The following is a 22,465-nucleotide window of genomic DNA, read 5'->3' as shown; positions in this document are numbered from 1 at the left end:
CCCCCGAAGCACGTAGTGCATAGAGTTGCCACTCATCTCCTCCTTTCTCCCCACACTCTTCGTCTTGGAGTAATGCCGATACACATATTAAAACTGTTCTAACTCAGTCGGTTGGACTCACGGTAACTTATAGTGACCTTCGGCTGCTACATCCTCCATCAATCTAACGCTAAAAGAGCATTTCTACTGGCGCACTTACAATGCCAATAAACTATATTTCTTCCAAACATTGATCCAACATCTATAATAATAGACTTGTAATTATTTGACACTATGTGCCGTTCTATGATTATACGTTAAGATTTCTCTAGCGTTTCCATCCAGGATTATCAACAAGTGATCTTTATTCTATGCTATATGCGGGCTATAAATCAGGTTCAATCTGACCCTATTTATTCATTCTAGTAAAAGTGATTGCCCGGTTGTAGTCCAAATCGACCCTCTTCAACTCACATTAGGCAAAAATAGTAGACAATGTCGTGAATCTCTCGAATAAGTAGTAATTAACATAACATACACAAGCAAGCCGAAGATATTATAACGGGGCATTATGTAATACGTTCATTTCTGACTTATTTATGCTTTAGTCTTATGCTCTATTTGGCTCAGCGAAAGTAAAAAGAAATATAGTCAGGTAGCTACAGGCGGTTTTCCCACGTGACGCTTTTTTAATAAAAGTAAATAAAGAGTATAAAATATTAATCTACATAAGATAATTTACTACTTTCCCTCACGTTTCCGGTATATAAGAATTACTATTAACCTTATACCTAAAAGTAAAAGGCTACGACACCGGGTCTACTAGGCGATCGTGGTACCATTATAGTACTAGAGGGTTCCACTGTGGTCTTATAAATAACGCGGATTATAAAGCTAACACTGGTCTCGACAGTAATGGCTCCAAGTTCAGAGAGGTTAATTAACATTCCTTTCAAAGCAGATACAGCGAGGCTGGTCTCTACTAGACTAGGGTAAAAGATATAGCTAGTAGCCAGGACCCCTTAAAATAAAGATAATAAATAAACCAGTTTAAGGCCGCCTTACTGCTACTATAAGGACTACTAGTTAAGAGGAAGCCTGCTAAGAGCTTTAGGATAATTAGCTTAAAGCTATCGCCCCTTAGTAAATTTAAGAGAATCTTTAAGGTAAGAGGGATCTCAGATAATAAAAATAGCTATAAGAGAGGGCCAGGTAATAAAGAATTAAATAAAGCCTTTACTAATACCTTGGTTTCTATTTATGGTAAGAATTATAGATAGAGCAAATATTATATATATATTATTCTTATATTTTTATTCATTTAGTAGTTCGCTTAGTTGAAACAAAGAGCATAAGTAAATAATAGTATAAGAGAGTTTTCTTCTCAATCCTTCTAAACAGGAACCGATTGCAATATATATAATAAAGTGCAGTCAACTTAGGAGCCTCACACATCGGCTAGCTTAGGGAAGGGCAGAATACCCTTCAAGTCAATCGTCTCTAGTCTCCAACCATGCTGGATAATCTCATGTGATCTGGGATCAATGAACCATGTCTTGCGCTTTAAAAGAAACATTACTCAAACATAAGGCCCAAGATCTAGATAACCTAGATAAATCATGGCTTTGAAAGTTTAAAAAGCATCTATTGCCGTAAGCTGGTCGATTATCTTCTGCAAGCCCTACTATGCTCTTGCCAGTTACCAACGCATTCCCAACAAAACTCGTACTGACAGATCTTACCTAGAATATATGTTAGTTACACAACCGATAACAAGCCCAAGCTAGAACTTACATGTCATGTGTAAGCATCCTTCATCCTTTTGGATATTAATACCACATCCCGGACACTGCCTAGTATTCGTCGCCACCCATTCCTGCGTCTCTTGATAATCAGGATCACCTGTCTCTTTCAAACTGTCATATTGCTCGCATGTGAGGTTGTCGTGCCATTTCATTTGGTGGCTGAAACACATCTCAAATTCGCATTCGGCGCAGGCAACATGACTGTCCAAGATCAGATCATGAATCTGACCGTTCGAACAGTTGTCAGATAAACACCACATGAAAGAGGGCATTTTAGTTAATGCTTCAATTTTCAAGTACTCGTCATACCTTGGTCACGTTAGCAACTAATCTGAACCATACTTAAGCCCGAGTAATAACTTACTTTGAAAATGTCTCCTCTTCTGCATATATCTGCATTTCCTCATACGTGAGCACACGCTTGCATCCTTGTGATGGACAAAGGATGTTTTCACAGGCGCCTCTTCCGAATGTCTCCAGCTGAACTTGAATATGTTGCTGTAAACACGATGTGCAAAAATCGATAATGTGATCGCATTTTGTTGCAAGTTTCTGGGGGAATAGAAGAAGCTTCCACATCCAGTCGCCGTCAAATTCAACGCAGACTTTTATCCATTGGTCAATGTGGCCATAACAGACGTCGTAGATGGAGTCGGTGCAAACTACACACTCAGTCGGCGTCTTCTCAACACGAAGCAATCGAGTTAGAATTGGCATACGTAATGTTTCTCCAGCATATTCAATATCGTGTAGCTGAACAAGTTGATAATTTGGCGCCAGTGGAAATCCGGTTTCGTCGTAATCTAAGTCCCGAATCTTCAGGTCAAATGGTGAGTACATTAGGCCATTTACCACCATTTTCCGATGTATGCGTGCTGCTAGGTCTCTGGCGTTTCGTGCAAGCGGCGGGTTGATGCTATCCAGAATTCTCATAACTTGTAAAGCCATGTCGTATCTATGAGCAATGTTATTTTCGTCACTCAACACGACTCTTTCAAACTTACGTTCTTAACTTTTGGATTTCGAGCTTCTCGTCACCTAGGTGTCGCAGCAATTGTATTAAGAAACCGCGGTCATTTATAGAATTTCCGTTACCCGCGCAGCCGCAAGGACATGAGATGGAAATCGTTGGCCCTTTGTTTGTCCAGCATGACTCTTGAAGCCGATCTAAGGAGTAGGAAACTGCCTTCAGATAACACTCTGAGCAGACAGGGCTAGTACAGCCAGACCTTGGAAACACAGTGAGGAATTCGTCAACAGGCGCGGCAAATGCAACGCCGAGATACTGTTTGAACTTGTGTTTTCGACATACACAGCAGGTGACAAGTGCTATCGTCTGCAGCATGTCGGTACCGAACCACCTTTCGAAAGTTGAACAGAGGCACCGAGTTTCATCAGTGCTCAGTAAGGTGTCGAGTGTGCCTTTCAAATTGGTAGTTAGACGTCTATCGATGGACTCTGAGACAGTATGAGTACCGTCTCCATCTGGACATCGCGGATTCTGTGTTGAATAATCTAACAGCTTGCTGACAATAATGGTTCTGGGTGTAGCTCTTGGCACCTGCAGGAGCCTGAGTTCCGATATTTCATCTCGAAGGTTATCCATGGTGTCCGATATGACACTCATTTTGTCAAGGGTCCTTTGCAGTTCCTGATTTGCAGATGAAACTTTCAATCGCAGAGAATTTGACTCCTCAATTTTGTCGCCGAGTCTATCAATGAGAAATTTGTTCCTATCGAGAAGGTTGCTGACAGTATTCTGCAGATTTCTAATATGTTGTGCTTGTCCATCCAAAATGTTTGGTACGTCGACTTCAAGCAGTTGTGACGTTTTCGCAATATTTCGGCTCGGGTAGGATAGCGACGAGACAGGATGTTGTTTGGTTTCTCCCTGCCTTTGAGTAAAGTCTTGAGGACGGGGCGTGAGCGTGAGTTGCCGCTCAAGAGAACGTTCAGAAGTAGTCCGTTGTACCTGACTCATTTTTCTGAGATTTAACCAAAAAAGAGTATGATTATTGATAGAATCAAAAGGCCAGACGAACCGCAGTCTGCGCTCAGGAAAGATATAACCTAACCATTTAAATATCTGTTTTCAACCCCCTTCCCCGCACCAGAAAAGTGTACAATACATTGTTGGAATGGGCCAATGAAAATTAAATGTAATAATGGTTGGCCTCCAAGTTACTAGGCCTTTGTCATACGCCAGGCCACTTGACGGCCAACACCATGACATTGAATGGCCGGCCTCCGACCTTATCAGGCTTTACTCTATAATGCAGATTCAATGACGTAATAGCGACAAGCCACGGACCGTAAGTAAGATAAGTGGATGGACTGGCTATTATCAAGCTCCAGTTTCTAGCCATAGGAAATACAAGTCATTTCTTTATCATAAACCAACACTAACAGAAATAAAACAACTAGTAAAAAGACCTGATTACTAACTTAGCGAGCTTCATTAGTGTATTCCGGCTAGTTGGAAAGGGTACTGGTGCTAAGCAATCGCCACGTGATGATACCCCGCGAGCCTCGTTAAACCTCAACAGTTTAATTGTCTTTCTTTACCTTGTATATATCCAATTTTCCAGTTATTTATTGCTTTAATTATAATGGCAGAGCCAAACTACACTGTATGTCCTCAGCTGAATATCCTTCTGCCGTATCTCTCTGCTAATGCCCTTCTGAAGCGCGCCCTTCAATGTCCGGAATGCACTCTGAAGTTTTCGCGTCCTAGCCATCTCCATCGGCATCAACTCACGCATTCTGCATCCAATCACAGACAACATATACCTTGCCCATATTGTTCAAAGACATTCAGTAGGCGCGACGTTCTGCTGCGTCACCTGCGTCATGGGCATCAGGTACAAGAACAAACCAGACGATCAAGTCAGAAGTCGTGTTTTCGATGTGTTGAACGGAAGGCGAAGTGCAATCGCGAAAGACCCTGCAATGGCTGCATTCGATCAGGGAATAATTGCGAGTATCCTGCGACAGACGATATGAATGACTGGGGGCCGCATGAGGGCGCTTCTCCTACAGGACAGTCAATTCTTCCTTCCAACACGCAACAAATACAAGAACAGCAGGATGAATCAATGACCTCGCAAGCGAATGAAGAAACTCGATCCTTCCAACATGAAACGGGACCTGACGGCCTCTTATTAGACGATTCAACAGAGCATATTCCCCTACCAACAGCACCTTTAGTCCATCAGGTCCACGGTGCTGACATCATGGATCAAGATCAAGCTTGCCAGGTTGGCCCTTTTTATAATCTAAATGATAAGCCGACAAACTCTCCAACTATGGAAATTCCACAATCCTTCAATGTCTTGCCAGTAGATGCAGCTCATTCGGTGTTTGAAGATACTTTTGCTCTTTCTCCCTCTTCCATCCTTCCAGGGCAGACAAGCTTTCGGACTGGTGGGTTTGACTGGTTGAACTTCGACATTGGCAATAGTCCTCAAGGCTTCCAAGTCGATACTTTTTATAATAGCTATATACCAGAGTTCTGGTTTTCCAGTACAGCCCAGCAAGTCTCCGAGTCAGAAGGGCTTAGTAGCAGTGGCACTGGCAATAGAGTACAACAAAGAACGAGCAGTGGGGAGTCGAGCCGGGATTCACAAGAGGAAGGGCTACCAGACGTGGAACAAAACACGCTTGCGTGGCCTTTTGATCAGGCGCATAAGCAATCTCCTCATCGCTATCGGCTCCCTCCACTTCGCGATATTCTCAACGGTTATTGCCCGACAGACAGACCGCGGCCTGTTCAGACAACACTTGTAAAAGGCTTCATCCAAATTCTCTCTGAGAATCCCCTTCCTCAGCTTGAAACCTTACGAGACCCTCATTCTATCCAAGCTTTTTGCAGTCTACAGCGTCTTGTTGACTCCTATTTTTCTCGGTTCCACGACATTCAGGCGATTATCCACAAACCTACTTGGACCATGTCGGCTTGCCCGCCTATTCTTCTTACGGCCATGGCCTCTGTTGGTGCATTGCTCTCTGATAGTCAGTCAGATTACGAGCTCTCAGTAGCACTGAGTGAGATCTGCTCTACAATGATTAACTGGATGGTTGGTTTTCAGTCCTCACCTACTGTACGTAATACTGATTATCCAAGGGCGCCTCAGATGCTACCAACTACAGTGATGTCTCATATCTTAATGCACTCTGCCTTTACCAGATCTATTCGCTCGGGTCAGGAAAACGACAGCTATATCAGAATGCAGACAGGTCTCGTGGACTCTTGATCGGTGGTTTACGGGGAATCGGTCTGCTGAATCCCCGCTCTTCGATCACTCTGAGTCAGGATCACGAGACCATTCGTGGTTCTGAGGACGACCATGTTCTTACAAAAGATTGGAAGAACTGGATCAAGATGGAGTCAGGAAGGAGGGCATCTTGGGCAGCATTCGAGTATGACTGCAGTCTTTGCACTCTCACAAGTCGTCGAGGCATTGTTGACTTGAGCGAGCTGCCATCAGAATTGCCATGTCCTGAGTCCATGTGGAACGCCACCTCGGCACGAGCTTGGTTTGCTCTGATGTCTCGTCTTGGTCAGGATGACTCAAGACCAAATCTATCTAAAGTGCTGAAGCAAGCACTGGCTGGGAGAGAACTACCATCGTCCTTGGGATCTTGGGCTAAGAGGCTCTGTGCGCAGGTAATCGGGCGGTTACTCTGGGACCTCTGGCAAATCGAGGTTGTCGCAATGCCAGAGTACCTCGGCCTTGGATCAATTGTGGCTGCGCACCAAGACACGAAGAGGTCGCTGCTCAAGGGCTTGAATAACTTGGTTGAATCTCTATCTTCGCCATCATCGACGAGCGATCTTACCAGCTACAAGTAAGTGATGAGTCCTTTATCGGCACTATATACTGACAGAAATACAGTATAGCCAGTCTTCTTTGCCACTATTCGCACTTGTGCGCGGCGAATGGCGTCCTCGACCTCATCCTATCCATCGTGCGGGGCCTCATCTCAATGGAACCTCGAGTACATGACGGAATCAAGGTAGCCCGCAACCGGCTCAAGTTGACATTTGCCGGAGACCCAAAAACAGCAAGAAGACTATGCTGGCACGCAGCCCAAATCGTCGCAATCGCTAATGAGTACCTGGTGTCTGCCCCTTGCGAGATTATGCGAGTCTTTATGGGTTACATCTTCATCATTGCCTACTCTGCTTATGGGGATCATACTAGATCATCGCCAATAAGGGTCACGCAAAGTGTCAGGCTGGACCTCCATGATCAGAACCTTTCTCACAGAAGAGTCGTTGTTAAATGGATTGAGGTTGGAGGACCAGCTAGCTCTGGATCTGTTCCAGATATTGGTACGGACGGTTGCGTCCCTGCCATCAGCACCGACGCACAAGAGATATTGAAGAAGCTGCAATGCTGGGGACTGGCTCATAAGTTTACCAAGGTATTTCAGGTATTGGAAACAAAAGGACTGTAGTATAAAGCGTGGAGTTGCTCTACTACTGTATGCATAAGTTAAGGCGTTAAAATATAGCTATACAATTTGGAGGAGTACTGACGCCTCCTGGCATGTTCAGAGGTGCCGATGTTATAAAGAATTCCCATCTCTGCTCTTCTTGACAAATGCGGCTAAGGCCCTCAAGATCAAATAGTTCGCCAACTGGCATACCCCATCCTGCAATCAGATATTCATGCATAAATAAACCCTTGACTGGGGCATTCTCTCCTCGCTTATAAGACGGCTGCGGAGGGTACACTTCAAAGGAAATAGCATCACTTGCCACAGCTGAAAAGCCTTCATTCCAGATCCATTTCAACATCTCTTCTGTGCCTTCAACTCCAGCATGTTGCGGGTTTGAGCTTTGCGCATAAGCCAGCTTGTCAGCTGCCGTCATTTGTAGATCCCACTCCCTAACAACTCCAATTCTAACGAACAGGATATCTCCGCGGAGGAACTTGACGCCTTGTTCTTTCGCGACGTCAAGTAGTACATGAAGCGGGATAGAATGGCCTGAGAATGTCGTGTAAGATATTGAATGACGTCGAGCGTATTCAGCATAGTCCAGCAGAACACCACGGCCGCAAATGCCCTCTTTGGCCCAATGCTGAATGCCTATGCGAGTATTGTTTCTGTCTTGTATCTCACCCGACGTCATTCCTCCATAGAAGAGGCGACGGTTTGGGTCTGAGGGAGTTGGAGCTGGGGCAGAAAAGTGGCGGAGCCCGTCCCATTGAGACGACTGTTGAGGGTTGAAGATATAAACATCATCATATGCGGCGCCGTTTAAAAGCGAGACAATATGATGCTGGGCTGGAGCTCGATTGAAGTTGGCAATGTCCAGCTTGGTCAGCTCCCAGTTTAACGAGGTACGGCGACCTGTCTTGATGCATGTTGATGCCGCGTTGGCTACCACTTCTGGTGTGAGCAGTACGAGACGGCCGAGACCTTCTTCCCTAGACCCTGGCTTGCCGGTCCAGACTCTTTTTGGGTCCGGCAGACTATCATAGTCTTGATGGTGTATTGAGGCTTTGCTAGTCGTGATCATAGAGCCCATGATGGGAGATTTGGAAGAGTCTAGGGATAATGAAAAAGAGAATTTAGGTGTCCCGCTTAAGGAACGAACTGGACTTTCTTCACTTTTACAGAGCACGCATTCCCCTTTCAACAGCTAGAATTGAATCCACTAAACCAGAAGAGTGTAGCTTGGGAAGCATGATGCGGAGAAGGAGTCGACCCCGTGGGGTCAGGTGCCATTTACCGACCTTAGCCTGGCCACCTGAACCGGAGCGTGCCACTGCGGGGTCGACAAGAGACCACGCCCTCACATCGACCAGGAAACAGTGATGTAGTGCCGAGATTATCTCATCTTGTCCCAGGGAACTGGTCATTGGGTCATGCAGGACGAAGGGGAGCTGTCAGTCTTGGTCACCGCTCTGGTATTAGTCATTTACTGCAAATATGACACAGAAATAATAAAGTAATAGATAGGTGAATTATATTAACGGCTATTCAACTGCCAGATTGCTCTGTCGCTATCCTGGGCTCCTTGTGTCCTAGCACTACATCATAGCCTTACTTTTAGCTGCTGAATCCTCCATATGGGTAATATCCAGCTTTCCAATAAACTCGTCAAGCTCTTTGCGCTGCTCGGCCGGAACATCGTTGACGTGAACGGCAACGTCATCACCGAAACGGGCAGAAATCTCCTCAAGTGACAGCTTAGCAGTCTCGGGAAAGTACAGGTACACAATTGGTATGAAGAAGATGCACCAAATAATGATGACCAGGTAATACTTCCAGCCGATGTTCACGAACCCAATTGGGGCTGTTTGAAGCAGAATGATGGTGCTCGTGAACTGGCCGAACAGAGAGAAGCCCATGCCGATAGGGCGAATCTCGGTTGGGAAGATCTCTGCAACGTAGATATACATGGTCGTATCACAAAAGGTTCTGGAAATACTGTCAGTCTACAAAAGCTCGCAGGTCAGGCCGGAGGACTTACCCTTGGAACGCCAGGTATAGAAAAACAAAGAAGACGCCTGCTGCATTACCTGCCTTATTTGCAGTCCCGGAAAACTCGGAAATGCAGGCAGCAAGTCCGCTCGTGGTAATCAAGCAGCCGAACAAGCCGGTCATAAACATCCATCGGCGTGAATTAATTCTGTCGTGAAGCCAGGCGCCGAGCGGGTTGTAGATGATGCCAGCGGTTGTAAGCCATAAGGCCGAAAGGAGCAGAGGCATAGACCCAGTTTGACCGAGGTTGGTGTAAAGAATGACCGAGTAGTTGTTCTGACAGTATTAGACTTTGAAACAAGTGAAGAGTAATAAGCATCAACTTACGATAATTAGTGGTCCGGCGAACTCGGCGCCCCATTGTGTCAGGAAGCCTATTGCCAACCGTTTTCGGTAACTCTTCTTCTTAATAACTGCCTTGAGAGGTCCGCAACCTAGTGCCTTAAGCTTGGCAGAGTCCAAAGCTAGCTGTTCCTTGATCTGGTAGATCTCCTCTCGAGCGACTAGATCATCTGGATCGTCCGGTGACTTTCGCAAGTTACGAACAACGGTCCATGCCTCTTCGACCCGGCCCTTCTGCAACAGCCATCGTGTAGACTCCGGGATCCAGAAAGACGTTGCCAGAAGGACAGTGGGAGCTAGACATTGCATGCACAGCGGAAATCTCCAAGCGAAGCCTGGCATGCTGGCCGTTGCAAAGTAGCAGGCATACCCGAGCCAGCCTGAGAGCATGTAGCCAAAGACAAGAAATATGGCGTGGTGTCCTACAAGCCATCCGCGTTTGTCGTGTGGTGCGAGCTCTCCCATGTACATTGGGCAGACCGTGACGAGGATTCCGATGCCGATGCCAGCCAAGATTCGGCCAGCTTGGAACATGCTGTAGTGCCAAGTCAGTTTGCTGAACCTTGCCATGCATAGCTGTAGCAGCCATGCGAGCAAATAGACAAGACTCACCTCAGATTTACTGCACCGCCCTGCAAAGCACCTCCCAGCAACGCAAAGGCTCCACCAATCTGGATAGATCTCTTCCTACCCAATGCCGTAGCAGCCCACATGACAAAAAGCGTGCCAATGGCACCGCCCGCGCTGTAGATTCCATTTGCGGTCGAGATGGCTTCAGTCGTCTTGGTGCCATAGCCAGGCTCACCCTGCTGGGGCAAGTCGAAGAAGTTGTACCATCCTGGCTGTCCGATTGTGCTGCCAATGACGGAAGAGCAGTAGCCGTATGTCTGGACAAAATGAGCATAATGCAGCTGGATGTGAATAGCTGTCAGGATAACTTACCAGGGAGCCAAAGGCGACCGCGACAGTGACCAGCCTGTTGTAAGCAGTTGTGTGCTTACCCATTGCTAGCGGTTCGACACCAGAATGCTGGGGGTATTGTAACTAGCAAATTGACGATGCTGTTGCTTAGATATGGTTTCTTCGTGCTGGGACAGTTTGGGAAGGTAGTTGTCAATTTATCCCTTGACAACGGCTTCTTATAAACGAATGACTCTCTAGCAATTACCGGTCTGGCTATCGTGTGAAGAATGTTATTCATTCACCCCGTTACCCCGGATTTCAGGAGTTCGGTGGTCCACTTTCCCCACAAACAAGCAATGCAGCAGTGGGGCAACTCCGAAGTGGCTGGCAAGTCTTCGGAGCGTGCCACTTTTCGGGTAACTTGATTTAACCTTCGGTAATGCTTGTGCCAACCCAGGCAAAGGTGGCGTTGTAACCAAAGGAATCCCATGTCATTTCCCTTTGCTGGAATCGTTATTTGGTAAGTCTCTTTGTGAAGGCTCCTTGTGACCAGCAACTTAGTCGCTATAGGAGGAACTACATGCCACGTGGGACATCAGGGCTTAACAACGACTCCTCAATCTCGCTGACAGGTAAAATCATGAAGTGACCATGCCTGCCCACGTTAAGTTGATTTTCGTTGTCTTTCTGCAGACGACGTTAACAAAGAGGTTCCTGGCAATGCGTAACACATTTCTTATATCCAGCATTGTTCTCATCTTCTAACTAGGTAATGCACAATGGGAAAGAGAAAAAGTCTAATGGAGTACCTGAGAAAACTTAAAAGATTCACTTATTAAACAAACGAAACAATAATGGGTTCTGAATGGCGTCTTTGAGATACTTTTAATCTGCTGTTTAGGCTGCCCCAGGGTAGCGAGATAGACAAGAGTCCCGATAAGAGAAATTATTGATTGATAGGTGATAAGCGATAAGTGATAAGTGATAGGCGATAAGCCTGTTCACCGCCCGTAAAATAATCCGGCGAAACGCGGTGGGGTCCCGATCATGTGTTTTGTCGTGATCCAGCTTGACTAAGCGACACTGACTCTGTTTTAGGCTTAGTTCCATTACTGATAAGCCGTTGCGTAACTCTCAGGCACGGAGCTACGGGCCCGGAGCCGTATCCCGTATTGTTTGTTCCATGTATATGCCGAGAATGCTCCGTCATGGCTTGGTATTTATATAAACAGAGCAGAGAAGTTGTCATTCAACGTTTCCTTTCTATTTCTGTCCTTGCAATTATACCAAATTCGCTAAAAGTAAACTGCATACCCTGAAATGACAAGCAGAAGGATGTTTTACTAACCTATCTGTGCAGTGTCTAACAAGATCGTTCCTCTTACCATTATCAAGGGCGCCGGCCATGAGCACATCCCCATTCCCGATGGCGAGTGCGCTATTATTGCCGACTTCCACTCTATCCAGAGTCAGCGCAACGACTCTGCTCATTATCTAACCACGGGTTTCTATAAGGTCGTTCCTGGACCTACACGATATGGATCCTATGACTACGAGGAGACCAAATACGTCCTCAGCGGTCAAATCGACGTGACTGTAAATATCTCTCCCCGTGGGTTTGCAAGTACATGATACTAATTACGGACAGGATGAGGCTACCGGTATCACTCACCATCTCGTTGCTGGAGACTGGGCCTTCTTCCACGTTGGTTCCAAAGCTCAGGTTAGTTCTCTTCCTCCCATAGCTTTGTTAACAATAACTGATCTGTATTTAGTTCTCCACCAAGTCGCATGGTGTTGCTTTCTACGCTGTTACTCGGCCTGCAAACGACACTCCTCACATTAACCTCAAGGGTCGTGAGGAGAGCACTTCCAAGTTGTAAAAGTTCAAAGACATCATAGTCTGTCAATAGAAATTAATGAATGATTATGTCATAACGCTACAGGACCAGCGTAGCAATCAGAGTCCAGTCCGCATCGAGCTTTTATTGTCCAGTGCTCAATCCTCAACTGTTTCAATCGTTCCTATCTTGCATGAGTATGATCTGAGACTATTTCGCCGGCTTACGGCCATATACCGAGATACTAACAATGATTAGCTCACATAGAATGATAGCGAAAAGATCCAGACTCACATTGGCCAGTATGCATGAATCCGAGGATCATTGAGTTCTTTCCTGGCTTGAGCGATGAAAACAGTGACCTCTTCCTTCGACCATCCCAAGGCCCGCGTAAGCGGAGCTATCGCCACCGCCTCGAGAAAGAAATTCGCATTCTCGTTATTCCATACGCCTAATTCCTTATGCTTCTTGTCTTTTGGCCATCGGTTCGTTGGCCACTTGAACTTTGCTTCCGTTACCTCTTCAAAGCCAACCTTTGAGAGAACGTCCTTTATGTTGCCTGGGTCGAAGTATGGTCTTCCCAGTTTGACAGATGCATCGTATATAAGCTGAGCCCACTGCCATAGATTGTGCTGCGGCGTCAAGGTGTTGTCGTCAGATTTAGTAAAGACATCGATCTCCTGTAGCTCTACATAGCCACCTGGTTCCAGGTTCCTGTCCCGAGTCAGCTTTGTCGGTTGAAGGGATGAACATGTGAAGGGCCGTACTCAAAGATCTTGGTAGCATAGCTTTCCCAGTCCGCGACACTAGAGTTCATCATTCGACTGTGGATGTAATCAAACTTTGAAGAGTATTGCCACTCCTCTTCAATATCGTCAATAATAAATCGTACATTTGGAGGGACACTGATACTCTTAGCTGGGTCAACAAAAGGGGCATAAACATACATACAAGCTAGGTTGAATGGGAGAGAGATCGACACCAATGACCTGAAAAACATTAATTGGTAACCATCAAGGAACAATTGACTAACGAACCTCAGCACCTGGATGGTCGTCTGCATAGTCCATGACCCAGATTCCAGTGCCCGTGCCTACATCCAGAACATGCTGGACATTGGCTTCAGGCTTGCACGGTGGGGCAAAGCCGAGTCTATCGTCAAAGGTTCGAAGGAACAGAGCATGTTGTAAATCTACATTCTTTAGCAAGGATGCCTATCAGGTTTAGTGGCTTACATACCGAGTCTCTCGTTCTCTTCCTCGTCATTTGGAACATTGTATTCTGTGTGATCAGCAACCGTCAACTCCACTAATCACGGAACTCACTGCCATCTTTGTAACCGTGGTAGGTTCTCCCATTTTCCTGACGGTACTGAAGAATGGAACTGCTTATACTTTGTGTCGATGACTCCACTTCCTAAGGTAAAGAAGGCAGTTTGTCAGCCTGTATCTTGTTTAAGAGCAGTTGATTTGAGAGACTGTACGTACCTCGTCATGTCCAGAGTCGTGGTCTTCAAGGACCTTGAAGTTGTATTTTGTCAAATAATGCAATCAATGATGATATCAGATGCTTACATTCTCACTCTCGTCAGCAACGAGCGGCTGATTGTCTGTGGCTGACATTGTGGACTTGTGAAGTTAATCCAAGGGTGCCTCAAACGTCAGATAATAGTATGAGAGGAGAAATAGAAGAGGAGAAAATCCGGGATCCGAAATGGAGTGACATGAGTTTTGAGTTTATAAAACAACCAGGGTTGCTGGTCTGATTCGTAACCAGATTGACACGTCAAGTTCGGTAGCCAACCTGAGTGGAGTCTCAGGACGTCAGGAGTCTCCCTGATTCGCCCTCGAGCTGAGCTCATTGGCATGTTGGGGCAAGGTTACATTTCACGCAACTTTACCAATAGCATAGCAAGATGTTGCATGGTATGACACTTGTTTGGCGGTAAAATGCTACGCTATGGCAATCCGCAAAATCTGAGTATGATATACTGTCTACCCTGTTACAATAGGTTTCTGGTTTATGAATGCTACTTTACATAGAAAAGTCAATCAGAGCCCAATTGATGCTGCTCCCATTTTCTCCAAACTCTTGTGCTCCAGCAAGAAGTTCATTGATCCAACCGGTCTCATTGATCGGAGACGAAAACAGGGTCAGACCTGGAAAGTCCCATTCGAAGACAAACTGATCTGGGACAAAAGACTCAAGTTCATTGTCGCAATTCCTCTCTTGGGTCAGAGGAAAAGATGGTTGTCCTCCTCCAGAGCCTCCTCCATCTTGACCTAACCAGCGCTTATACTTCTGTATACTTGTCTTTAGAAGTTGGAGGTAGAGTGAACTGGTATTTGATCGAGTGTCGTCTTTGTGTCCTGCGGCAGCAACTAGTTCCAGTTCCTGTAGCAAGATGCTAGCCTTTATAACAAGCTCATTGCTAAGACCTTGTGTCGGCAACTTCTCCGCTTCAGGCAGCAAAGCGGAAAGCTTGAGCAGAAGAAGGCAACAGAAAGTATTCTTGGCCCAGACAAAGTCCATTGCATACCGGATGCTCTTGAGATATATCCTTGGTTCTTGGATGATGATATCAAGATGTTGCTGAAGCGAAGCTTTGGTCATCGATAAGATGTTCTTCTGGATGGGCGACATAACGTTGACGTTCTCCACGCCTGCAGCCCTCACCGCACGGCAAAGAGCCATGTTATCAGCCCAGCAGCGCTGAACAGACAGGTTAGGCACAAACCAAGGCATCGAGTCATGATGCGGCTGCGAGATACGTATCCAGTCCTGGAACCAGACATCGATGTCAAGTTTGGCATCTTTCACAAGATCGAGAATCTCTTCGTCACTCAGATGGGCGCCCTGGGGCAAGGATGCATATATCTTTGCACGAAGAACGTTGAGCTCGACTTGAGCAAAGAGATAATGATCCATCCCGGTAGCGAGAGGACTTTGCAGGAGGACTCTGCATCTGCGTGAAGCACCTCGAAACTTGAAGGTTGGCATTCCACCAGCATCCACGTGCAGGATGTAGCTCATCACCAGCAAATGCAGCCAGACTCTAGTTTTGCGCATGTGTGTAGTGTTGTCGTTGTAGGTAGCTTGGTCACCGTTATCGATCTGCATTCCGCCCAAGACTGATTCCGCAATGAGTGTATCGTATGCTTCGGGGAACCCAAGATCCAAGGCCATGCGCGTCGCGATTGCAATCAGAAGTGCCCTTTCTCCTGCATAGCAAGCTTGAACGAGGATTGCCTGTACCGTCTCAAGACTTCCCATCAACGGATTGGCGATAGCGGCATTGAGCATGCGTTGAGTCTGAAGTGCAAGAGCTCGCCATCTCGAGCTCGTGCCGTTGAGTACACGGCATCCGACTGAGCATATTGTGATGAAAAGCAAAGCGCTGTTGTTGCGAATGCTTTGGATCGAGTCATAACGTTGGTCAAAGACAGGAACGTAGCGGTCACAGCCAGAGAAGAACGCATTAAAGTACAGTTGAGCCTCTTCGTCCTTCATCTCAATCCCAAGTTCGGCAGTTGCTGGAGCCACTGAATCAGTCTCGAACGCTGATTTTGATCTGCCGTGTGCTCTTGTTAGGTATATAGCGGTTTCTGGTGAGCTCGTGCTGGTCGATGCCACTGGCTGCGCAGAGACTCTGGCTGGTGCAGATGCATATACGCCATGAACCGGCATGTCCGTACGATTCGCTGTCATGAATGGCGGCTGATCCTCTGCCGAGTAGGTAGTAGGTGAGCATTCCATCATAGGTGCCGGAGTTGATTGTAGGCGTGATTTGAGAAACTCGATCTCTCTCTGGAGCGCTTCAATCTTTCTGAAACGACTCGATTAGTGACGTTGTCTTAAGCGGTGACAAGGGAGCCAAACAGTTCATGGTCCTCTTTTGGTCTCTCGACAAAGTGGCATGTCTTTTGAAGCTGACAACACCTGTGTTGCCTATCAGCGCTGTGAGTCCATAGCCTTCCACATAATATACACACCGAGAACATGGCCGCGAGCCATTGCACTTCACCTAATCAAGATGTAAGCTGCGTACGTCCAGAGACGTACTTGAATGCCTACTGACTTTGCTCTGGCGACAAGCTATGCATGCTTTCTTAAAAACGTGTGTTAGCTTCTTTATACATGCACGCAATAACTTGACGTCGAAGTTCGCTCGTCTCAGGGGCAAGGCGGCTATACCGGTAATCTTTTCTTACGGATACGTGAGGATGGAGCCGTTTGTGAAGTTCCCCCTTCTGAAGGTTGATGAATTTGTGACATGCTGATCTCGATTCATCTTAATATGTAGGCCTAAACTGATTTTGAATGCCGAAACGCGCTTCTCATGATGTTCGTTCTCTCTCTGGCGAATCATGTTTGCGCGGGGAAATCCAGAACCGAAGTCTTGTCTTGACGCCTCAGGCAGTATTATCATTTCTCAGCTGCTGATAGGTCTGAGTGACAGGCATGTGGAGCTCGGAGTCTTTAATTCTCAATATGACATTATGAGCTGGATCTCACTTTGATCTTGTTTAAATATAAATAAAAACTAGTTCTATGTCTCTGGAGTACTGGAAAAAGAAAACTGGTTCAAAATCTCCGGGGTTCAATCGAGCTATATGATCATCAGAAATAATGCCGTTGCTGGCTGTCAGAGTGGACTTTTTACCCCGTGGGGATTCTCGGCAACGAAGTCGGACTTTTTGGTGTTTTCCCCGACTCGAGCGTGAGGGGTTTAGTACTGAACAGGTCACGAGGCAGCGCAGAACCGGATTTGGGCAGAATTCTCCGGCGATGGCGTCGGACAAAATGAGGCAGACCCGATCTTGGCTTCTTTTCGGTAGATATTAGTTGTAAATGAGGCGATACTTGCATCCCGAACCCGGCAATGAATGCATGTTGCGTAAAGTTAAAAGAGGAGCATTCCCTCCTCTATTTTCCTCCTTCAATCGTTAACTATTGAGTTTGCACATCAGAGCTCGATTATTATTTCATCATGCCTCAACGTGAACGCATTCCTTCTTCGTGGACTGTCGAGGCAGCCAGTAAAGACAGCAACCAGCCGTCTGTCCACTTGCGTTGCAACGATGCCACTCTACCGTTCGAGTTCAACTTTGAAGCCGTCCGTCCCAACGTCTTCAGAACCACCTTCACATCCGCCACCCATCCTCTACCGCCTCGCCCCAGCGTCCCTCGTGCTGAGACGAAGCTGGATGGTGCTCAGCTAAAAGTCACATCAACCGACAAAGGCACCAAGATCCAGATCGGTGATGTGATTGCCAATGTCGACTACGCTGGAGAGACACCTCTTCTCTCTGTAGGCTTCGACGGTCAGCCACCGATCCTTCAGGATCTTGATAACAGATCTTATGCCGTCAATGGCGACGGTGTCGCTCACTACACTCAGTATAACCGCAAGACGTTCCATGTCGGTCTCGGAGAAAAGGCTGCACCAATGGACCTCTCTGGTCGCCGCTTCCAAATATCAGCAACCGACAGCTTTGGATACGACGCCCACCGAACTGACCCTCTGTACAAGAACATCCCCCTCTTGATCAATGCTACACCTCAAGGCTGCGTAGCCATGTTCTCTACCAGCCATACAAGAGGAGAATACTCCATCGGCTCTGAGATGGATGGTATGTGGGGGTTCTACAAGGTCTATCGTCAGGACTTTGGAGGTCTGGAAGAGTACATTATTACCGGAAAGACACTCAAAGAAGTTGTCCAGACTTATGCGGATCTTGCTGGTTATCCTCTTCTTGTACCCCGCTGGGCTTTCGGATACCTCTCTGGCGGCATGAAATACTCCATGCTTGACGATCCCCCTGCTGGCGAAGCTTTGATCGAGTTGGCACACAAGATGAAGGAGCACGACATTCCTTGTTCAGCTTACCAGATGTCATCCGGGTATACCGTGGCTGAGCAGCACCCCAAGAACCGACACGTCTTTACCTGGAATCGTCACCGTTTCCCCGATCCCGAGGACTGGATCAAGGAGTTCCATAAGCTGGGCATGCGTTGTATCGCCAACGTCAAGCCATATCTCGTTTCCAGTCATCCCGAGTACCAGAAGCTCAAGGACGCTGGAGGTCTCTTCCTTGATCCTCACACCAAGGAACCAGCTGTCACCAAGCTTTGGAGCGCAGGAGGAGGTGAGAGAGCCAACGGTGGTCATATCGACTTCACTTCCGAGGCCGGCTACAACTGGTGGTATAATGGGATCAAGAAGCTCGCAGAAGAGGGTATTGACTGCATGTGGAACGATAACAACGAGTACACGATCCCCGATGACGAATGGGAGTGCGCTCTCAACGTCAACAAGGATGTACTCGAGGTTCCTGAAGGCCTTGAGAAGCGTCCTCAAGTCGGTCTCTGGGGCCGCAGTCTACATACCGAGCTCAACGGCAAGGCTTCTCACGATGCTCTTCTGGCTGTCAACCCAGACTCGCGTCCTTTCGTTCTTACTCGCAGTGCTACAGCCGGTACTATGCGCTACGCCTGTAGCTCTTGGAGTGGTGACAACACTACCAGCTGGGATAGCATGAGAGGCTCGACTGCTCTCGGTCTCAACGCCGGTCTCTCCCTCATGCAATGCTACGGACATGACATTGGTGGCTTCGAGGGTCCTCAGCCCGACCCTGAGCTTCTTCTTCGATGGGTCCAACTCGGTATCTACTCTCCTCGATTCGCAATCAACTGCTTCAAGACAGGCGAAGACAACTCAATCGGTGATGTCATAGAGCCTTGGATGCATCCATCTATCACCCATCTTGTCCGCAAGACTATCAAGCGTCGCTATGCATTGATTCCTTACATCTACTCTCTGTCTCTTGAGAGTCACCAGACTGCTTCGCCACCACAAAGATGGATCGGTTGGGGCTACGAGTCTGACCCCGAAGTATGGAAGCTGCTCGATGGAGAGAATCAGTACTGGCTTGGTGACTCCATGCTCGTCGGAGGCGTCTTCGAGGCCGGAGCAAGCAAGGTCAAGTTCTATCTCCCCAAGGCATCAGATGACGATGAGGGGTACCTGAACCTGAATGCGCCATACCAGTATCTCGAGGCTGGTCAATGGGTTGACCTTGACGTTGAGTGGCATGGTGCTGGCATTCCCGTACTCGGCAAGGTTGGCCGTGCCGTCGCTGTTGGTCGAGATGTCCAGGTTCTCTCTCCCGGCGAGAAGGAGAACGTCGCAAACCTCCCTCTTGATGACTACCGAGCTGTCGAGATCTTCCCTCCTCAGAAGGCGTCTCGTGATGGCAAGTGGTATGAGACAACGTGGTATGAAGATGATGGTACCTCTGTGTCAACCAAAAACAAGATCTCTTCTTACACTATTGCTTACTCGGCTACGGAGTCTGAGATCAAGGTCAAGTTCTCCAAGGATGAAAGCTCTGGCTTCCAAGCACCCTGGAAGTCACTGGTTGTCATTCTGCCCTTCGGAGACCTGAGAACGGTCGTGAGTGAGGATAAGGAAGTTGTTTCCTTGGGTCTGAGTGCAGAGGGCAAAAAGCAATTTGAGCTAAAGTAGATGTTACGTGGGTAATGAGACAGTTTGTCGGATAACAGAAGCCAGCGATAGTTGGGCTTTTCTGCTGTATTGGTAGTCTAGTTAAACAGTCCTTAAGAGCGAACCCAATTCATGATTTCTGGATGTCTTACGTTCGCGTAAACGCGTTTTGGTGGTATTCCTAGGCATGAAGTGATTTATATTACAAGGCCTGGGTGGGTGGCTAGCTTGGTATTTCAGAAGAAAATCATTATAAAAGCAAGAGTATTCTGCGCCAATCACTCAACATAACATGACTCCTCTGCCATAATATTCTTACAGCCACGTACCGATTGTATCCTTAACAGTATCTACAAGCAGTATCTGGACAATACCCATGGTTGCAAGTGTAACTGCACAGTCCTTTATAACTGTCCCCAAGACCGGAAGCAGGGCAACCCTCACGGCCATTGGAAGCTGGAGGTGATAGAGCTGTTCCATACCTAGTACACTTGCATTGAGCTGGAGGGCAGTAGTTATAGGCACAAGTAAACTGGCAGAGACCAAGATAGTTACCGCTTTGACCGTCTGCTACAGCACCCTCGATACAAGCCTTTCCGTTTCCTGTGTCAGTCACCGTGGGGGGGTCATTTCCTTGTGTCGGAGAAGCAGGGTTGGTTCCGAGAGAAGGCTTAGCCTGGCAGGTTGTGACGTGCAGACCAACAGTCAAAGACGCGAGACCACTGCTGTCGAGAGGGTCAGAAAAGCCGGCGGCAACGGTACCAACATAGGCATTAAAGTTGTACAAGCCACAGGAGCAGACAGCAGTGATGTCCATAAGAGAGGTATCAGCCAAGACGTTGGTACTGCCACGCTTGAGAGTGAATGTCTGCTTGCCAAGGCTAGCATCGACCTTAATAAGAGTAGCTCCAGCAGGGACCTCTTTCGTGACAGTGTTGCTTCCTGATTTGATGATCACTGTTCCAGCAGACTTGAGCAGACTCACAACGTAGACAGTGTCTTCCATTGATTGCCATCCATCTGGGCGACCCTGGAAATAATTCTCATTGGGCTTAGGTGGCGCTCTACCAGAGGTCGTATCGGTAGCATCGCAGTTGAGACCCTTCAGATTACGGCGATACCAGTAAATGATTTGATCTTTTTCAATGTACTTGGCCACGCTGGTGTCTTTGTTCTTATATGCGGCGATAAAGGGCTTAGAGAGGTCAAGCCAACCGTTGTGAGGCATATCGTTGGACCATTTGGATGCTCCATCGTCGGTGTGTTTGTTTTTGAGGGGTCCGATATAGTGAGACTCGCCATAGTCGTTCCAGGTAAGGATTTCAACCATGGGGAAACCCTTTTGAATAACCTCGTTCCAGCGGTCGAAGATGAGTGAGCCGCTTGGGAAGACCCAGTTCTGATATTGTTATTTTTTCGGCCATTCCTTTTCCATGACAAGAGGGAACTAACCTTGGACCAGTCGACCTCAGGGCCATAGTGAGTAAAGAACCAGGGCGAGATAGCTAGTTATGGGTCAGTCACCTGCACTAGTATGTAGAGGAGGGATACGTACGAGCCATGTACTTTTTGTTTCCAAGCCAGTTCGTGTAACTCTTGTCACCATCGGCGACACTGACACTCTTACCATCCTTAGGCGCCTTGTTATTACCATCGTTTGGCCAGCCCATCCAGTTCAGAGCACCATCAATACCGTTCGTAGAGCCTCCCCAAGGAGTAAAGTTGGGGACGAAGAAGATATTAGAGCCAGAAGCACTTCTGACAGCATTGGCATCGAGATTATCTCCTGCAAAACTGGACACAAAAACTCTGTTGTCAATGCGTAGCTGACCTGGGCGGTCGGCATACTTCTTGACCTTCTGACCAACAGCGGCTGCATCGCCAACCGACCAGAAATGAAAGTCAAATGAGATAAAAACCTTCATGCCATTACGGTTGGCAGACTCGTACGCGTAATCGAGCTGTGCATCCGTGTAATCGTCGGTGCCGATGTTGAGGGCAAAGGCGTCAATGCCAGCGGACTTTGCACGCTTCATATCATCGTCATAATCGGCAGAGCTTTGTCTGTTGCCAACAATACCGATCTGATGATGTTAATTGAGATTGGACATGAGCGGCAGATATGCATACCATGAAGTGAGCGAACACTAGACGATCACTCGACGAGGCTCTTTCATCAAGCGATCGACTGTCAAGAACAGCACCTTGACAAACCGTAGCAGCGAAGGCTGCAAGGCCAAGGCCTTGGAATAGGCGAGAAACGAGAACCATAGTGAACTATGTTCGACTACCAAACTGCTGGTCGTTGGTTTGTCAATGAACATGAGGGATTAAAGAGCAGAATCTGCTGCTTTTATGTACATTTTTAAACTTGAAAAAACAACCCAGGTTATACGGAATGGGCATGCAGACCGTGCAGGCAAGGAGATTGCAACGCTGTGGGTCAGGAGATCCATAAACATGCAGTGGGCTGACAGCGTGTTTCATGGATTAATGGTGTGTTTGAAAGATATTAACATACGCTAACCTGAAAGATCGATCCTGTAAGCTACAATGAGGTACATATTTACACGTTAGAGAAATGGCAATAT

General features: G+C 47.2%; 9 protein-coding genes across 9 annotated transcripts; 3 read left to right on the top strand and 6 right to left on the bottom strand.

The window, feature by feature from the left end:
• Nucleotides 1-1,762: 1,762 nt before the first annotated feature.
• Nucleotides 1,763-3,765, bottom strand: FOBCDRAFT_184218 (uncharacterized protein; the record flags this gene model as incomplete). Its single annotated transcript, XM_031187465.3, has 3 exons — nt 1,763-2,093; nt 2,149-2,739; nt 2,789-3,765. The coding sequence occupies 3 exons, from the start codon at nt 3,763-3,765 to the stop codon at nt 1,763-1,765; spliced, it is 1,899 nt and encodes a 632-aa protein (XP_031038600.3).
• Nucleotides 3,766-4,361: 596 nt separating this feature from the next.
• FOBCDRAFT_184216 (fungal-specific transcription factor domain-containing protein) lies at nt 4,362-7,201 on the top strand (the record flags this gene model as incomplete). Its single annotated transcript, XM_059608591.1, has 5 exons — nt 4,362-4,414; nt 4,472-5,860; nt 5,908-6,632; nt 6,680-7,016; nt 7,097-7,201. Exons 1-5 carry the CDS (start codon nt 4,394-4,396, stop codon nt 7,199-7,201), a joined length of 2,577 nt encoding a protein of 858 aa, XP_059465055.1. The 5' UTR covers nt 4,362-4,393.
• Nucleotides 7,202-7,290: 89 nt separating this feature from the next.
• FOBCDRAFT_240608 (uncharacterized protein) lies at nt 7,291-8,322 on the bottom strand (the record flags this gene model as incomplete). The annotated part of the gene is made up of 1 exon (XM_031187467.2): nt 7,291-8,322. One exon carries the CDS (start codon nt 8,320-8,322, stop codon nt 7,291-7,293), a length of 1,032 nt encoding a protein of 343 aa, XP_031038602.2.
• A 505-nt stretch (nt 8,323-8,827) lies between these two features.
• Nucleotides 8,828-10,628, bottom strand: FOBCDRAFT_261512 (general substrate transporter; the record flags this gene model as incomplete). The annotated part of the gene is made up of 5 exons (XM_031187468.2): nt 8,828-9,218; nt 9,271-9,557; nt 9,609-10,158; nt 10,236-10,510; nt 10,566-10,628. 5 exons carry the CDS (start codon nt 10,626-10,628, stop codon nt 8,828-8,830), a joined length of 1,566 nt encoding a protein of 521 aa, XP_031038603.2.
• A 1,030-nt stretch (nt 10,629-11,658) lies between these two features.
• On the top strand, nt 11,659-12,427 carry FOBCDRAFT_224936 (uncharacterized protein). Its single transcript, XM_059609676.1, has 4 exons — nt 11,659-11,827; nt 11,887-12,122; nt 12,175-12,249; nt 12,302-12,427. Coding segments are annotated over exons 1-4 (420 nt in total). The 5' UTR covers nt 11,659-11,826; the 3' UTR covers nt 12,410-12,427.
• FOBCDRAFT_224933 (S-adenosyl-L-methionine-dependent methyltransferase) lies at nt 12,428-14,083 on the bottom strand. The gene is made up of 9 exons (XM_031187470.3): nt 13,942-14,083; nt 13,855-13,887; nt 13,693-13,783; nt 13,607-13,648; nt 13,405-13,559; nt 13,319-13,356; nt 13,135-13,272; nt 12,662-13,081; nt 12,428-12,611 (listed from the first exon to the last, which is right to left on the bottom strand). The coding sequence occupies exons 1-9, from the start codon at nt 13,987-13,989 to the stop codon at nt 12,578-12,580; spliced, it is 999 nt and encodes a 332-aa protein (XP_031038605.3). The 5' UTR covers nt 13,990-14,083; the 3' UTR covers nt 12,428-12,577.
• Nucleotides 14,084-14,336: 253 nt separating this feature from the next.
• On the bottom strand, nt 14,337-16,729 carry FOBCDRAFT_224930 (uncharacterized protein). Its single transcript, XM_059609675.1, has 5 exons — nt 16,562-16,729; nt 16,446-16,475; nt 16,360-16,391; nt 16,247-16,306; nt 14,337-16,193 (listed from the first exon to the last, which is right to left on the bottom strand). The coding sequence occupies exons 1-5, from the start codon at nt 16,640-16,642 to the stop codon at nt 14,402-14,404; spliced, it is 1,995 nt and encodes a 664-aa protein (XP_059467314.1). The 5' UTR covers nt 16,643-16,729; the 3' UTR covers nt 14,337-14,401.
• Nucleotides 16,730-17,318: 589 nt separating this feature from the next.
• FOBCDRAFT_294117 (glycosyl hydrolases family 31-domain-containing protein) lies at nt 17,319-20,018 on the top strand. The gene has a single exon (XM_031187474.3). The coding sequence runs from the start codon at nt 17,358-17,360 to the stop codon at nt 19,893-19,895; it is 2,538 nt and encodes an 845-aa protein (XP_031038609.2). The 5' UTR covers nt 17,319-17,357; the 3' UTR covers nt 19,896-20,018.
• Nucleotides 20,019-20,214: 196 nt separating this feature from the next.
• Nucleotides 20,215-22,145, bottom strand: FOBCDRAFT_294113 (glycosyl hydrolase family 71-domain-containing protein; the record flags this gene model as incomplete). Its single annotated transcript, XM_031187475.2, has 4 exons — nt 20,215-21,273; nt 21,327-21,379; nt 21,430-21,958; nt 22,005-22,145. The coding sequence occupies 4 exons, from the start codon at nt 22,143-22,145 to the stop codon at nt 20,215-20,217; spliced, it is 1,782 nt and encodes a 593-aa protein (XP_031038610.2).
• Nucleotides 22,146-22,465: the final 320 nt, after the last annotated feature.

The sequence above is a fragment of the Fusarium oxysporum genome, chromosome VI, assembly GCF_013085055.1.
Source record: "Fusarium oxysporum Fo47 chromosome VI, complete sequence".
NCBI lineage: Eukaryota > Fungi > Ascomycota > Sordariomycetes > Hypocreales > Nectriaceae > Fusarium > Fusarium oxysporum.
The sequence above is the reverse complement of the archived record's forward strand: the minus strand, read 5'-3'. Positions and strand labels throughout refer to the sequence as shown.

Bases quoted from the DNA above. Each gene is read 5' to 3' on its own strand.
- FOBCDRAFT_224936 (XM_059609676.1), top strand. The intron at 12,123-12,174 runs GTAAATATCTCT...AATTACGGACAG, and splicing joins GCGGTCAAATCGACGTGACT to GATGAGGCTACCGGTATCAC. The intron at 12,250-12,301 runs GTTAGTTCTCTT...ATCTGTATTTAG, and splicing joins ACGTTGGTTCCAAAGCTCAG to TTCTCCACCAAGTCGCATGG.
- FOBCDRAFT_224933 (XM_031187470.3), bottom strand. From the start codon at position 13,989: ATGTCAGCCACAGACAATCAGCCGCTCGTTGCTGACGAGAGTGAGAAT. The intron at 13,784-13,854 runs GTACGTACAGTC...TCTTTACCTTAG, and splicing joins ACGACTCTGGACATGACGAG to GAAGTGGAGTCATCGACACA. The intron at 13,273-13,318 runs GTATGTATGTTT...TAAGAGTATCAG, and splicing joins TCTCCCATTCAACCTAGCTT to TGTCCCTCCAAATGTACGAT.
- FOBCDRAFT_224930 (XM_059609675.1), bottom strand. From the start codon at position 16,642: ATGTCACAAATTCATCAACCTTCAGAAGGGGGAACTTCACAAACGGCT. The intron at 16,476-16,561 runs GTATAGCCGCCT...CACGTTTTTAAG, and splicing joins TCCGTAAGAAAAGATTACCG to AAAGCATGCATAGCTTGTCG. The intron at 16,392-16,445 runs GTCAGTAGGCAT...CATCTTGATTAG, and splicing joins TAGCTTGTCGCCAGAGCAAA to GTGAAGTGCAATGGCTCGCG.
- FOBCDRAFT_294117 (XM_031187474.3), top strand. From the start codon at position 17,358: ATGCCTCAACGTGAACGCATTCCTTCTTCGTGGACTGTCGAGGCAGCC.